General features: G+C 37.1%; 1 protein-coding gene across 1 annotated transcript in view; it reads left to right on the plus strand.

Moving 5' to 3' along the window:
• Positions 1-16,931, plus strand: part of oca2 (oculocutaneous albinism II) — a 353,721-nt gene that overhangs the window by 107,092 nt on the left and 229,698 nt on the right. Inside the window, exons 7-8 of the mRNA XM_028800033.2 lie at positions 5,484-5,641; positions 7,290-7,372. Coding sequence (XP_028655866.1) covers positions 5,484-5,641; positions 7,290-7,372 — 241 coding nt within the window. The remainder of the gene's footprint in view (positions 1-5,483; positions 5,642-7,289; positions 7,373-16,931) is intronic.

Consider the following 16,931-nt stretch of genomic DNA (forward strand, 5'->3'; position numbering starts at 1 on the left):
TCAGAATTAAATACATTTTCCCCTTAATTTCCATCATTGTCCTTGAGTACATAATTTAAAAAATTCTGCTGAATCAGCTTTACTGATAACTTTGAGGATTTTGAAGACCTGGATTAGGTCTCCATGCAGCCTTCTATGCTCAATACTACAGTGGTTTAGTAATTGTAACTAGTTCAAAAACTAAATTGCTTCTTGAAACTGATTAATCCTTAATGGGTTTGACAGTTTGTTTTAACTATGTAATATATAAACTACAGTAAAATTTATCTTTAATGCATTTATTAAATAAAATAGGGAGGTCAACTGCTATTAAGGGTCAGATATTGACTTCAGTACAAATGTATAGATTGGCTTGTGACAAATGTCATGTAATACACTTTTTTTTTTTTTAAATGATTGCATTAGGTAAGAATGCACCCATATCTGAAAATAATGCAAAGAGCTGGTTGACAGTAAGCTTGCATTTGGTTTTGTTTTGTACAGTGTATATGGTTATAGCACCTGAGTAACTTGCACGTTGGAGAGGAAGAGAAAAGGAAAAGCCGCACTTCATAATAGTTACCATGTCAGCTCTAAGGAATACAAAACAAATTTAAAATTTCTACTTTTCAGTCTGCCTCTGCTTTTTGAATAGCAGTATAGTGTTAGGTGCAATTAACGATTCTAAACTGGCCCTGTCTCAGTGTGAATCCAAAGATGGAGTAGCACAGGGTTGGTGTAAGTTTGAAACATATTTGCCATTTATTAAAGGTGCTATATCTTGCCTAACATTACCTTTAGAGGTTTTACTTGTTTATTTTGATTTGCAGTTCTGCTGTGACCTTTTCAACTGATGATGCTGTATATTTTATTAAGATGAACTACTGCAAGAATTCAAATTTAACTGAATTTGTTTCTACAAAATAAGGAAGTCTTTAAAAACAATATTCTTTATACAGGCTTGTTAGTTTCATTAACTCTTAACAGACTGTTCTATGCTTTACAAAGATTTGACATTTTTTCTGTTAGCTGCGTTAATCTGCTCATCTATGAAGACATAGCTTTAACTGTAGTTTTTTTTTTTTTTTTTTTTTACATGTCCGAGTGGTGCTCCTTTTCTTCCACAGTTCATACAGTATATACTGTACAATATTCACACTTGCTGTTTCTTTTCTAGCAGCTGTTCATAAATCTGGAAACAAATTGAGTGTAACTCAGACTAGTCCTTTTAGTAGGGTATACATATACAGTAACAGTCAAGTACAGAATATTTTTAAGCTGGTTAAATACATCCCAACCAATAAGACCCCTGAAAAAGTTTGTATATCAATGGTCTCTTGGTACAAATTCATTTTGTAGCTGTTTTGGAACAAGCAACTTTAAAAAAAAAAAAAAAAAAAAAAAAACTTTTTAAAAGTATCTGAACTAGTTTGCTCATTCAAGCTTGGGTGTGAATTTTGAAGCAAACACACATATCATCGAAATACATTACATTCTCTGTGGGCACAATCATCTCAATAAAACTGATCATAATTTTTCCCCTGAGCAGTAAACCCTGGGGTGACCGCTATAGCTGTAGCTTTCAATAAGAAAAAAAACCAACATTTTTTATAGGAAAGGTCTGGACGAGAAAGCAGAGCAACAGATTTTTAACTAGCTATTGAATAAGTTCAAATCCTGTACAAATACATGATTGAACAGAAGTTTGAAAGAAGCAAATATAGGACAACATAGGGAATAATAAACCAAAGAGGCATACAGCTGTGGTGTGAATTGGTGAATTCTTTTCATTATCTGCTCCACGAACAAAGCAGATTTTTGTACCAGCTTTAAGCACTATGATCTGTCATCTGACAAATAAGCGTTAAACCATGTTGAACTTCCCCTCAAGTCCAGAATATGTTTAAGCTGTTTAAATACATCCCAACTATTAAGGCCTCAGGATAGATACTGTCTGGTTCAGGTCCCTCCGGATCTGGGCTGTGTAGCTTATTGGTTTTGTTCTGCTTCAGATGAACTGGTCCTCAATGTGCCAAAGCATTGCAATGGGAAACTTGAACCATTATCCTTGGAAAGAAAAGCCTCTCCCCTTCAGTGAGCAAAAGCCTACTGCATTAATCTCCTTTGTAATAAAGTCACAACAGTCAGGTGTCCAAGCACATTTCAGATGCATACTTGCATGGATTGTTTCTAAGTTAATGAAGTAAAATTGTTTATCACAGTGCACAGACACTTAACAGAGTTCTGTTTGTAAACTTACTCTAAGTTAAACAATGCAGTCTGCCAGTCTAGCCAGGAAATTGCATGCTCACTTAATAAATCCAATATCCATGGAACAAATCTGTGATTCACACTGGCAGACCTATTGAACACACATATTTGTAAAGTTTTGTGTAATGTCAATTTTCTCAGTCCAAATCTGTTTATATATATATATATATATATATATATATATATATATATATATATATATATATATATAAAAAAAAGGGGGTTTAGAGTGGTGACCCTGCTTTAATAACCATCAGTAAGACTAAAAATAGAGAGAGGAACAAAAAAAGATTGGGGGATCATTGTGCTATTTCATCAGTGATCCACAATTATCTGATGCCATGTTGCAGATGTATCACTCTTTTTGAGGTGGTATGGCTGGAGGTAGAGTGTGCTCTGAGGTCACAGATATTCATCATTTTGGTCCTCTTGGCTGTGGAAAGAAGCAAAAAACAGGGGAGTGGGATGTTCCAGATAAATAACTCTGAGGTGTACCATTTAAAACTCGTCCCCATGAAAGGTGCACTGTAGTTGCACATATAAGAAAGACTAAGTGACCTTGTTGTTGTTTATGTTAACTTAACTGTGAAAATTATCTTGTTTTTCCTATCACTTCAGAAAGATTATGTTCTAGTATTTTTTAATTTTTATTAATTTGTGAAACTTAAATGTCTTCAAGTGTGTATGTGAGAGAGAAAAGGAGAAAAAGATGCTTACCTTCATGCATATACATATACATGTGCAGTACATATACAAGAATAATAAAAATAGTAATTATAATAACTATAGTGTCTTTGCAGCTACTCAAAATGCTTTACATAAACGAGGATTCTGTTCAGCCACTACCAATGTGCAGTATCCACCTGGATCATAAGACAGTGGTGGTGAAGGGGTAAGAAAAATAGTTGGCCAATAAGGGATAGGGAATAATTAGGAGAATACAGTAATCAGGTCATAGTAGGCAAGTTAGCCAGGACAATAGGATGCCCAGTGATCTTTAATGACCAAAGAGTTAGGACCTCTGTTTTATGTCCTCTCATTTGAAGAGCAGCACCAATTTTTACATCAGTGTTCCTGTCACTGAGGCATGGGGTCCACATAGAGACCAATGGGACCAATGCCCCCTGATAGTCTCAACAAAACCTCTTCCAGCAGCAACCCAAGCTTTTGCTAGATGGTCGGACCCAAACATGTTTAGCTTCAGGGGTATTACCTATTCTGAAGTGCAGGTAGAATGGTTGCTGGACTCAGGGAAAATATTCAGGCCCCTTTGCTTTCTGTATACTTCATTGTGTTGTATTTATCAATTTAAAATAAATATAATTTTACCCATCAACCCTGGATTTTAGGCAGTTTATTCCATTTTTCCTGGCAGTACCTTAAGCTCCATTAGACTGGATGGGAAACGCCTGTAAACTTCAGGTCCATCCACAGTTGTTCTGTGGGGTTTATGTCTGGTCTTTCACTGGGCAAATCAAGGATACTCAAATACGTGTTCCACAGCCACTCCAGAGTTGTCTTTGCTGTATGCTTCAGATCATTGTTATGCTGAAAAGTGAACTAACGACCCAATCGGAGGTCGAATGCATTCTGGAGCAGGTTTTCTTTAAGGATCTCTCTGTATTTGGGTGCATTTGTCTTCCTCTCAATTTGGTCCCATCTGTCTGTCCCTGATGCCAAGAAGCACCTCAATAGCATCATGCTGCCATATCATGCTTCATCACAATCTGGTTGTTGCCATACAATGCTTGGAGTTGTGCCCAAAGAGTTCAGTGTTTGCCTCATCAGACTAGAGGATCTTTTTTCTTATACTCCAAGTCCGTTATGGTAGAATGAATGACTCCTGCTTGGAGTTTGACAAACCACATTTAAACGCCTAATTAAATGGAGTACTGCTGAGATGGTCATCCTTCCAACAGTTTGTTCCATTTCAGCAAAAGACTTCTATAGCTCTGTTAGAGTTACCATTGGGTTCTTGGTCGCCTCCCTACCAAGGTCCTTTTTTCCTGGTTACTCACTTTGGTGAGACAGATAACTCTAGGAAGAGTCCTGGTGATTCAAAACTGAAAGCTGTAGATATTATTTTATATTTTTAACTTGCCACTGAAATATGCAACTCCACAATTTTATGGTGGAGGTCTACAGAGAGTTCCCAGGACTCTTTGGCATGGTTTTTGTGCTGACATGCAGTATGAATTGTGGGACCATATATACACAGGTGTCTGACTTTCTAAATGATGTCCAATCAATTCAGTTTTCCACAGGTGAACTTCATTAAAGTTCTACAAACATCTCTAGGATAAATAAAACAAACAAGGTGCACTTGACCACAGTTTTCAGTACCACAGAAAAGGGTTTGAATGCTTCTGTGCATGAGATATTTCAGTTTTTGATTTTTAATTAATTTGCAAACCTTTCTAAAAACGTTTTCACTGTGTCATTGTGTTATTGAGTGTAGATAGATGTACAAAAATTGCAAGTTTATCCATATAAATTAAATCCACAACAATGAAAAGTGTGCCGCAAGTGTCTGAATATACTTTCTGAATCCATTGCATATATGTATGTTTGTATGTATGTAAAGTATACTGTATATGTTTATATGTAATGTATAAAATATAATGTATAAAACCTGTATTTAGGTGACGATAGACTTTTAAAGGTCAGTTTTGGGTTATTCTTCATTGTGGCTCAGGTTCTGTCAGTCAGAAGTCACTGAAGCTGCAGTATTCACATACAAAGAATTATTTGGATAGGCAGCATCCTTAACTCTGATTTTTACATTTGACAGCAGCTTGTTTTGTATGTTCAGAGTAGCCTGAGGTCTCCAAGCTATTTTTTTGAAGAATGCAGGGAAAGCCATTTTAGAACTAAATGATAAACTGTAATGATCTAAATGTCCTAGCTGCTGTTTGAGTAGGTTGCAATTCTTCTAATTCTAATATTGTTTTATGAAGAAAAATAAGGCAATAAAAATCCCATAATGTACAAAGTCATTCAGATTGTTTTCACTATTTAAGAATAAAATCCAGCTTGAAGTTGAACAGATCTGTCATGGTTTGTGTAATGGAAGAAAAGGGAATCCAGTACTTACAATCATTTATGTTTAGAGTCCCTCCGTCGCCCTGTCCTTACAGAAAGAATATCTGCTGTTTGCATGTCTTTATCATATTGAATTAAATATGCTTAACTTTTTTCTCCCAATACCATGCTTTCCTTAATAATTTTTCCAGCTATGAATTTTACAAACTTTGGAAATAATGCCCTACTGAAATTAGAAGTTGCTGGTCCTTTTCTTGAGAGTGCAGCTGGCAAAAAAGCAAATGAGTACATAATCATTCAGGTTGAACAATTTGAAGATTCTGGCCAACGGCGTTGGCGTCCTCAACAGGTAATAGTTTTGTACTTGAGTTTCAAGCCAGCAATTTTGTTTTATGCTACTTGCATGATTGTTAAGGCTTAAAATTTAACAATAGCTGTTAATTGTTATTGGCGGTATTAGCTCAGCTCTTGTGTCGTAGGTTCAGATCCCGGCCTGCTCAATCCCTGTGGGGTTTGCATATTCTCCTCTGTGAAACACTGGGTACAAATGGGTAAAGTAATTTTTAGCAAGGAACCAGTAATGAATAACCTGATTTTAAAAATGCAAATCTCAACTGGACGGGTCAAATAAGAAAGGGGTGTTTTTATATAATAAAAAAATTCCCTATTATGTTTACCCATTTTATGAATCCCCTTCTTGCATTACCCAGAGAGTTGTGGTGAGGCAGAGCTCATCCTTTTCTGTGTTTGTTGGACTGGCACTTGCTTTACATCATTGGACTCTGTTTCCCTTATTCATACTAGATCAATTTGGAATCGACTGTTAACATAATATGCCTATCTGTGGAGTATGATAGAGGGCCAATGAAGACTTCATCAGGTATCCTGGACCTGTTGAGTTCCAGATCAGTCGACTTCCAGAATGACAATTATGTCATTAGGCTATTACACTGAGGAGTTTGAGGATGGATTTGAGCATTAAAACAATCAGGGTTATGTTTAATCTGTGTAACTCAATTTCCTTCATACAATCAAAACTTATTTAATTCTATTCATTCTCTAAAAGACTAACTCCTGCTGTCCCCTATTGTATGTTTTCTTACTACAGTCAAAGTACAACCAGTATTTGGTTTTGTAAGTCCTATTCTGGGGTTTCTGCATGATCACATGTGCTACAGCCCACCTTTTTGTAAAAGTGAACCTCTTAAAAAAAAAAAAAAGACCTGCAGATTACACTAATATGATTTACTGCTGAAAATGTCTCTAATTTTTTTAGCTTACAACGACTTCACTGCAATTGATCATACATTTGGTTAGAAATCTTCTGTTCTCAATAACAATGCAGGGATATGCTGATTCATATACCATGTGACTGTTTGCGTTCCTGTCGTCTTATTCTTTCGGCTGCTCCCGTTAGGGGTTGCCACAGCGTTCCTGTCTGATTAGATTAAATTACCAAGTATATTGAAATATGTATAAATTTAAAGAAAAACCTCAAAATGCTTTCCTATAAAAGCTGTTTTGAATTTCTTTGTGGATGTTCTTGCATCTGCAGTCACTGGTACTTCTAGCTACTTAGTCTCAGTCTTAGAGGGCTGCATTGGTGGTTGGTTTTCATTGCAATCAATCTGTTTGAAGATGCCAAATGAAATATTTAATTATGCAAATGTTATCTTTCCTGCTTGTTTTTATGTTTGTATGTCTGTCCCATATCTGTTGTATTTTTATATCTTCCTATTCCTCCTACTTAATTTATGTGTCTTTGTATGCATTTTGTCCACATTTTAATGGTTAAAGCACCACATCATCTTTAAACAACATAATAATTGTAGAAAATAATATACTGAACATGAATTAAGCCAGAACTTAAAAAAGAAATGGACGTATCAATGATTGCCAGATTGCATTGAATACCAGCCGCCACTATACCATTCTCAACTAACTTAGGGCCAAAATCAGGTGACTACTATAGCTTAACCTATTTTATTGTCCAACAGGTATCTTACAACTGGACCATTCCCTTAAATTCCAAGAGAAATGATCAGGTAACCAGGACAAAGATGTTTGAAATGTTGAGCAGGTATGTACTATTACATTCTATTTATGTATTAACTGTAGATAGAATATGGAATACTATTACTAGATTTTGAAAAAGTATGAAGTCAGCACAAATGTGGTCTTGTGTTATCTATATATGAAACTAGTACACCCCTTTATTAATCAACTCTTAAACTGCCATATATTAATGATAGGTTTGAGAGTTTGATTCTAAAATTTGCTTCTAGAAAGAAACCTGTTTAAAATGAGTGCCTCAAAGTAAATGAAAGTAACAAAAGATGTACAATACTTGTCAGTTTAAAAACCAAGAACATTCTTCACTTTCGGGGGAAATCATTTACGGTTTTCCACACGTGATACACAAAACATTCCATGCCCAAAGCATTTCATAGTAGTTGCAGTTTAAAATGTTTCCTCTCAGATTAGCCTGCGTTAACAAGGACAAGGAGTCAATAAGATATGAAAAATTAAGCATGAGAATATTGTTGATTTTGGGGCCATCTCCTAACCATGTTCAATTAGTAGGAATTTACCTGATGGTGCATCTCTACACCATCTTATTTTGTAGAAGCTCACTTGCTCAGAGATTTGATGACTTGGGCAAGCCACAGTATAAAGCAGAATTTAATGTAATTCTTCTGGAACTGTACCATAACTTTCTCAACTCTAAGGCATTCATTTATAGCATTCAGGCTCATGTGCCAGTGGGCACTCTGCTGCCACAAAGAGATGTACTCGATAGTTAATAAAAAGTGAATGGGCAAGAAACAAGGTCTTTCAGAACTGACTTTTTTGCCCCACTAGTCATGCAGTGTTGGAGTTTTGTTAGTCCTCCTCAGTTTGATTTTCACTGATAGAGGTACAGTTGAAGTCATTTGGGTGGCTTGTTGCTCTGTTCTATTCATGGAAAAAAATATAAGGACTTGATCATTCTAGGAAGCCTCTTTCAACACAATTTCTGTACTCTGTTGTTAGATCAGCGATGGTGGGTGCCAGCCATGGAAGTCAAAGACACTTAAATATGTAGTCTTATTCATTCTCCCCCTGATTTCCTGCACTTGCATCCTGTCAGCATAGTGTCTTTCCCACTTATAATGCCATTAGTCCTACAAGTATGTTAGATGGTATGTACCTCTTAGGTTTTCATGCAGTTGAAGAACTCCCTTTTGGTTTTTGTATAGTTGTTCATACATGTCAGAATGGGAGGAAGTGGGAGTTGAATGTCTGAGGTCATGAGGTGTAGTGGGGAGTGCTTTCAAAGACCAGGGACTAAAGCCTTGGAAGCTACCACCCATACCCCTCACCCCCCCCCCCCCCCCCCCCCAAACACAATGCCTCACTCACACACACACACACACACAAAATCTTTCAGCTTTTTTTTTTTCATACATATTTTTATTACTTTTTTAAATACATTTTCTCTCAGATGGATATGATTGATATCCAGAATCCATAATGAATGACCAGCAAGTCTAAGTATCCTTAAAAAGGTATTTAAATGAAAAAAGGGAAGAGGATAACATAAGCATAATCTAAGTAATACAAACATAAAAATCTGAAATATGTAGAACTTTTACAATGGAATACTACTCAATCAAACAAATAACTGCTAAAACCATTTACTTCAAAATAAAGGGAAAACAAACAAACAAAAAATTACAAAGAAACGATTAATCCCCTTCAGAGACAGAGAATACTCCATCTAACCTGTTAAATGTTAGAGAACAAATTAGCAAAAAAGTCAATCGTAGGTCCAGCATGCTTATTCAAAAAGAAAATCGTAATGAATTCTTGCCATTTATAGAAAATTTTGGTCATGTCCTCTAAGAGAATTAGATTGTCTTATTTAAGATCATACAGAATGTTGTTTACCCACTGAGTTATAGAAGGAGGTCTTCTAGTTAAGCAAGATATGTCTGTGCCCTAGTAGCGTGGTAAAAGATACTACAATCAATATTCTCCTTTTGTACTTAATGCCATCCAATAGTACACCAAATACTACTGTTAATGGATTAGAAGTGATTGTGACTGGCTGAGACAAGGCTGTCTTGAAGTTGGTTAAACATTTTTGTCCAAAATTGTTTAGTGCATTCCTAAAACAGTCTAGTAATGGTGGAACTAAATGGCAACACTCACAGGTTGAATCTTGCCCTGTGTATATTTTGCTCAACTTTAAAGTAGGTAAATGTTGTTATCAATGAAAGATTTTTAGTTTAATTCTGGAATGCTAGAACTAGAGTGTATTCTAAGTATGGCTGATTTCCACTCCTTTTCTGACATGCTAATTGAGAGGTCCCTTTCCTATCATTCCAGAGGATCTATGAGGGGTAAATACTTTGAAATATTTTTTTCTGTTTATGGATTGCTGGTAAATTATCAATGGTTAGTATCAATTGGAGCACAAAGCAGGGCACAAAAAGAAGATTTAGAAAAAAAAAATTTTCATTGCAAGCCAGGCAGGTGTAAATGTGTGAATTTCTTCTAATTTTCAAGATTTCATTTTGCATATTATGAATTAATTTGTAGTGATAAATATGACTTTCACTATTTGATTATATATTGATTTATATTGAATGACTTGTATCCATGTTAACTGTTAGCTTTTGCCTTTAGCACTCTTAGAAAGCATTTTAATTAAAGCCTCTTGATCTGTGACCCAGTCCCACTGCTACTTCTCTGCAAGGACAAGTATTAATAAGAAAACGAGTACAATCTAGTGTAGCAGAATCCTGACTCCAAGGGTCTTGTTTATCAGTAACTAGCAAGGAAATGAGAAATGAAACTAATCATGCACTTCTGTAATTGACAAGTGTATTTAAGAAGTGTTACCAGCCTCTGTAAGTCAGTCATATCTATCCATGTACATAGTGACACCACATATGTGTCAATAGTATTCTTCTCATTCTGGACTGGTTTTCATAATTTAACTTTGACAGTATATTTGCTGCCCAGTAGTAAAATTTGAAAGTTAGGTAGTGCCATGCCACATTCTGATTTAGAGCTTTGAACAGTCACCTTTTGAGAGTGTGGCCATTTGTAATTCCAGATGAATGAGGTTATGGTCTAATTTCTTTAAGAATGATGTGCTGATTAATAGAGGGATACTCTGGAATAGATACAGTGGCTACGGAAGGATGTTCATTTTGACAGTATTAATTCTCCCTGCTGAGTGGAGGTAGAATGTGAACCACCTGTTAATATCTTGTTTGATTTCTTCCATAGCACTTCCAAAAATGTACTGAAAGATTTTATTCATGCGTAATGGTTATTCCCAAATATTTAAGCTGTTTTGGTGTTCTGAATGATAAGGTTATCCAGTCTGGTATGATGTGCTATCTAATTCACTGTGAAAAACACACTTTTATTCATATTAATTTTGAATCCAGATATCTTAAATTCTCCTAACATGTTTAATAGTAGAGATGATTGTGGATCTGTGCCCGCATTCATCAAACATCTATGAATTTGTCCTAGGAATTGCACTAAAAGTCTGACGAGAACACAAATTTGTCTCCCAACAGAGTAGGACATGAGAAGTAGTTATGCAGCATCCTACACCCACTAATAGCAAAGAGTAGGAATTCATGTTTCAGAATAAATATTATCATGAGTTTATGGCAACTGGGTTTTGCCATTTTTCTGATACTAATGCTAAGACTTTACCACAAAAATGACGGTGATGTTATTCAAAGTAGTAGGAAAAGAAGTAGGAGAACTTAATAATGTAGGAAAGTGTGTTTATCTGCATGTAATTGTTGGCAGTTTGCCACAACATAACAAATAATACAGCTTGTGGAGGAGGAGGAGGAGGTTTGGAGCATCTTCTGATAGGTTGCCACACCCACCACATGACAAACCGCCTGGATTGGGTTGTGGGCTGGTATAAAATAGGTTAATCCATGAGAATATGTTGGGGGCCAAACACTAATTTGTGCAGTGTAGTAAAAAGATGATCCCATTCTGCTCCATCAAAGCTTTTTCTGCATCTATATATAGATATCTTATTTTTTCAAAGGTTGACTCATGAGAAATCTTATCTTGGCTTCCTATATATTATGATAATTATATGGCTATGTATCTATATATTGCTGTACATACTGTATACATCACAATTCCAATGAAGTTGGGACGTTGTGTAAAACGTAAATAAAAACAGAATGCAATGATTTTCAAATCCTTTTCAACCTATATTCAATTGAATACACTACAAAGACAAGATATCAAATGTTCAAACTGATAAACTTTATTGCTGTTTTGCAAATCTTCACTCATTTTGAATTTGATGCCTGCAACACGTTCCAAAAAAGCTGGGACAGGGGCATGTTTACCACTGTGTTCTATCACCTTTCCTTTTAACAACAATAAGCGTTTGGGAACTGAGGACACTAATTGTTGAAGCTGTGTAGGTGGAATTCTTTCCCATTCTTGCTTGATGTACAACTTCAGTTGCTCAACAGTCCGGGGTCTCCATTGTCGTATTTTGCGCTTCATAATGCGCCACACATTTTCAATGGGAGACAGGTCTGGACTGCAGGCAGGCCAGTCTAGTACCCGCACTCTTTTACTACAAAGCCACGCTGTTGTAACACATGCAGAATGTGGCTTCGCATTGTCCTGCTGAAATAAGCAGGGATGTCCCTGAAAAATATGTCGCTTGGATGGCAGCATATGTTACTCCAAAACCTGTATGTACCTTTCAGAATTAATGGTGCCTTCACAGATGTGCAAGTTACCCATGCCATGGGCACTAACACACCCCCATACCATTACAGATGCTGGCTTTTGAACTTTGCGCTGATAACAATCTGGATGGTCATTTTCCTCTTTGGCCCGGAGGACACGACGTCCATGATTTCCAAAAACAATTTGAAATGTAGACTCATCAGACCACAGCACACTTTTCCACTTTGCGTCAGTCTATCTCAGATGAGCTCAGGCCCAGAGAAGCCGGCGGCATTTCTGGGTGGTGTTGATATATGGCTTTCGCTTTGCATAGGAGAGTTTTAACCTGCACTTGTAGATGTAGCGACAAACTGTGTTAACTGACAATGGTTTTCTGAAGTATTCCTGAGCCCACGTGGTAATATCCTTTACAGAATGATGTCGGTTTTTAATGCAGTGCCGCCTGAGGGATCGAAGGTCACGGGCATCCAGTGTTGGTATTCGGCCTTGCCGCTTACGTGCAGCGATTTCTCCAGATTCTCTGAGTCTTTTGATGATGGACAGTAGATGATGAAATCCCTAGATTCCTTGCAATTGTACGTTGAGAAATGTTGTTCTTGAACTGCTGGACTATTTGCCCATGCAGTTGTTCACAAAGTGGTGAACCTCACCCCATCCTTGCTTTTGAACGACTGAGCCTTTTGGGGATGCTCCCTTTTTACCCAATCATAACACCTGTTTCCAATTAACCTGTTCATCTGTGGAATGTTCAAAACAGGTGTTTTCTGAACATTCCTCAACTTTCCCAGTCTTTTGCTGCCCCTGTCCCAGCTTTTTTGGAACGTATCAAATTCAAAATGAGTGAAGATTTGCAAAACAACAATAAAGTTTCAGTTTGAACATTCAATATCTTGTCTTTGTAGTATATTCAATTGAATATAGGTTGAAAAGGATTTGCAAATCATTGTATTCTGTTTTTATTTACGTTTTACACAACGTCCCAGCTTCATTGGAATTGGGGTTGTATGTATCTAAACTGTATATAGTGTGGTAATGCTGGTCCACATCCAGACCGAATACAACAATTGATGGTTATTCTCTCATCTGGTACCTTATCTTATCCTGGATGTTCATGTGTTTTATTTTGGTTTAACTATGGTGTCTGTGAATGTTATGTATACCTTCTTTATTGCATCTCACATGTTTGGCTATTACTTGTGTGTGGCAATATGAGGCTTGGGTATAGATATTTTATAGTGTATGGTTTTACCTGCACATGGAAAGAGACAAAATGTTTGTCTTCAGACCTTAGTATCACTCAATTGTCTGTGTTCCAGTAGAATGTTAGGAGGTGGAATTATAAAGAGGAAAAGTTCTTGTAATGGGTTTTTTGTTATTCTTGGAGAAGTGATCTTAGAGTTTAAATGATCACTCTTCTCTGTCAGTGTCCCTTCAATTAATTTAATAAGTGAGATATTGACTCATTACCTAGATGGTGGTGAAGATCTTCTCTAATTCAGCATATGTCTCTCTTAAATCGGGATTACAATAATTACTTCAGTGATCAATAATTTAAAACAACTGGTCACATTTGCATTACAAAATTTGTGTGTTTTCTCAGGCAGCTGCCTATGCTAAATTTTTATGTACACCTGCTGGATAGTTAAAAATGTTTAAATTAATGGCTAGTTGTATGCCCTACTAATTAGTTATTTTATTGTTTTACAGTGGTGGCTAGTGAAAAAATTTGGGCAGGGGGCAGTTTTTGGGGGGGACCAACTTGTCGTCTATATAGTGCCTTTCACATCTATATATCTACCTGTCTGGTCATTCCATATGCTCTCATGGTCATCATAATGCCCATGAATGTCTTGGCCTATCCAGTACAAGAACAATAGGACAAACCCAGACTAAAATGTATTATGCCCTTTCCACTATGCTGCACAGTCTGATGCCAGTTTCCCCATTTGTACTGTACTCAAAAACTTCAGTCCTTTGTGATGATGCAGGTCGATTCATCCTCCCGGTCAATAATCATGTCCAGGATGAGCTTTGCAGATGAGGACAAGCATGCACGCAAAGCAAGGAGAAGGAGATAAATGTGCGCTAGTGCTTTTATTAAAAACTAACCAAACAAAAGTGTCCACAAAGTGCAGTGCAAAGTTAAATACAAAAACAAATAAAAAGTAAATTGGTAGAGATTAATAATGCATCAAAAAAATCCATTAAAACAAGGCTAAAACATTGGCAGCAAACTGTCTTTAAAAACACTGAACTCTTTAAAACTGACTTCTCCTTGTTTTGTACCTTTCTGGACCTTGCAGACAGAGGAATTCCACCAGCAGACGCAGACAACCTTTAATCCCAGCCCAGTCTGTGCCGCTAGTCTCATGGTTTCCCTCAGGGAGCCACTAAGCCATGCTCTGCTCCATGCCCAAGGCTGCCTTTCCTGGCTCCATTTGGTGAAAACATGCTCTGTTCTCTCATCACTGCCACCTCATTGGTTTCTCCCAGCAAGAGCACATTCCTGAGCATAATAGTTGCTCCTGCTACCTGGTCACTAAGCAGGAGTGATCCCTCAGCCCCCTGCTAAGGACTGGCCATACTGCTACCCAAATTTTATACTTCATCCGTCTCTAAATTTACCAGTCCTATTCCAACTTGCCCAGTTCCCCATTCTGCCAAAACAAACACCATAATGTCTGCCCTCCACCTACATAATCTTCCAATAATGTGGACTTCCATCTATCCTATTATACAGTCATAGCATAAGTTCAATCCAAATCTTATTCTGCCTCTGCTAATAGAGTACCCAGTCCTTGGCCATTTCCACTGTATTCCATAAATCAAAATCATACAATCACTAGTTGTCTTATTTTTTTTCTCAAGTCTTGCATCACAGTTTATGATTTACCACAGACTGACTGACTGACACCCACAAAGTTATTGTCACCCTAATGTTACACTACCCTTGCTGGCAGTCTTCCCAGTCCTGTGCAAGTTAGCCAGGGTTACCTCAGCTGTGCACAATTCACATTGTAAGGTCCACGGATCTCCACATATTAAAACTTAACTTACCTCCCAACCTGTCTTGTCCAATGTAAAACTTATTCTGCCTTAATGATCAGGATACCTATATTTAGTTGAACATAAATTTTGCCCTCCTTCAGGCTTGAAAATTTCTCAGTGACTTTCTAATTAAACGGAGTCATTTCACTAAGCCTGCCAAAAAATGTAGCTTCATACTATTGTCTATATCAGTGTTTCTCAATATATATATTATATATAATATAATATATATAATATATATATTTTTTTTTCTGTAGTGGCACTTTTTTGTAACCATAATCATCGCAGGGCACACCACTAGCTTACTAACCACAAGCACATATACAGTGTGTCTAATTTGCTCAACTGCTTGAAGTAGCAGGAGTACTGGAGAACCAAGTAAAATAGGAGCTCCGAGATCAGCATTTGCAGACACGGCACTTAGTGAGCACTTTAGTGGCATCTCCAAGCTACTTTGCCCCTTTGCCCTTCCCTCTATGTCTCAGAGGCAGCTTGTATTTCTACTGTCCCCTAGTCCCGTGAGGCTTGCTGGTGACCACATACCCGGTTCAGATGGATTCTAACAGCCAGGAGACACGTCTGAAGTGTTCCAACATCGCGATTACGGAGCTACTTTTATGCTGGCTTCTCCAGGTAGACCTATCTTCCTCAGCCAGGTCTTGACTACCTGCAGAGTTTGTGCAGGGAAAAAGGTCTGTGTGTAAGCTTGTCCTTGATGACTTGCCAGCTGCTGAATTCTTAAGTCCAAGCTCCTTTCTTTTTTTTTTTTTTTTTTTTTTTTTTTTCTCCTTCAAGTGAACAATTTATCAAGGGGTGTTTCATTAAAGAAATAACTGAATCTTCTTTGACTTCTGAAGTTCCACTCCAATATGCCAAATCCCTAAAGTCATACTCGCTCATCTGTAGTTAATGGCAGCTGTGAACAAATGACGTAAACATGAAATAGCACGCTGATGATGAGCCAATCACATTACATTAAAAAAACCAATACAATTCGCTTCCAAAAAATGTGGGCATGTCTGGGGCACAGAGAGCTGTATGCCTGGAAAAATCAGAAAACAACTAATTAAAGGGCAGCCTCGGGTCAAGGATTTACAAACACTTTCACTAGGCTGGTGCCCTTCACACAGGAAATATAGGTGTTCACACAGAATTGAAACAAATACAAGTCAGAATCATTTTTAATTTACCTAATTAAGTACAGTTTTTAAAATATTCAGGGCTGGGGAGGGGTGGCTGCCTTACAAATCACCACTGTTTAAGCAAACAAGGTTCATGGTTCATTTCTTGTTGTGATTGCAGCCTCTCTGGTAACTTAATAATGCATCTTAATTTATTGCATTGTGCTTAGGAAGCATATTCATAGCTCATTGTAAAAGTTTCAACCCCATATATTATCTGCTACTTTAACTTGCTCCAAATTCATCAGGGCATTGACCAAAAAGGACTAAGCTCCAGCTTTGGATTTTTTTATGGGGGGGATACTCCCATAATATCTCAGGAATGCATTACTTCACAATATTAAGGAGTGTCTAACCTGTAATGAATAGGAGTTCCTGTTGTGACTATGGCTGTCTCTTTCTATATCTCTGTAAAGTACTTCTGAGGGAGTTTTTTTTCTTCTTAAATGAATGTGGAGCCTGCTGCTCCTGGCAATGTTTTCAGTTTTTGCCCTGGTCTGACACATTTCAGCTAGTGAGTACCTCTGGCAATTATTGTTACATCCAGCACTTGTTTTATATGTCTGCAATATGGGAGGACTGGGGCACCCACTACCAGAGTTAATCTTCATGAGAAATACAAAGCAAAAAATGCATTTTCTTTCTGTGTGTTTAATACTTTGAAGTTCA

The sequence above is a fragment of the Erpetoichthys calabaricus genome, chromosome 4 (genome assembly GCF_900747795.2).
Source record: "Erpetoichthys calabaricus chromosome 4, fErpCal1.3, whole genome shotgun sequence".
NCBI lineage: Eukaryota > Metazoa > Chordata > Cladistia > Polypteriformes > Polypteridae > Erpetoichthys > Erpetoichthys calabaricus.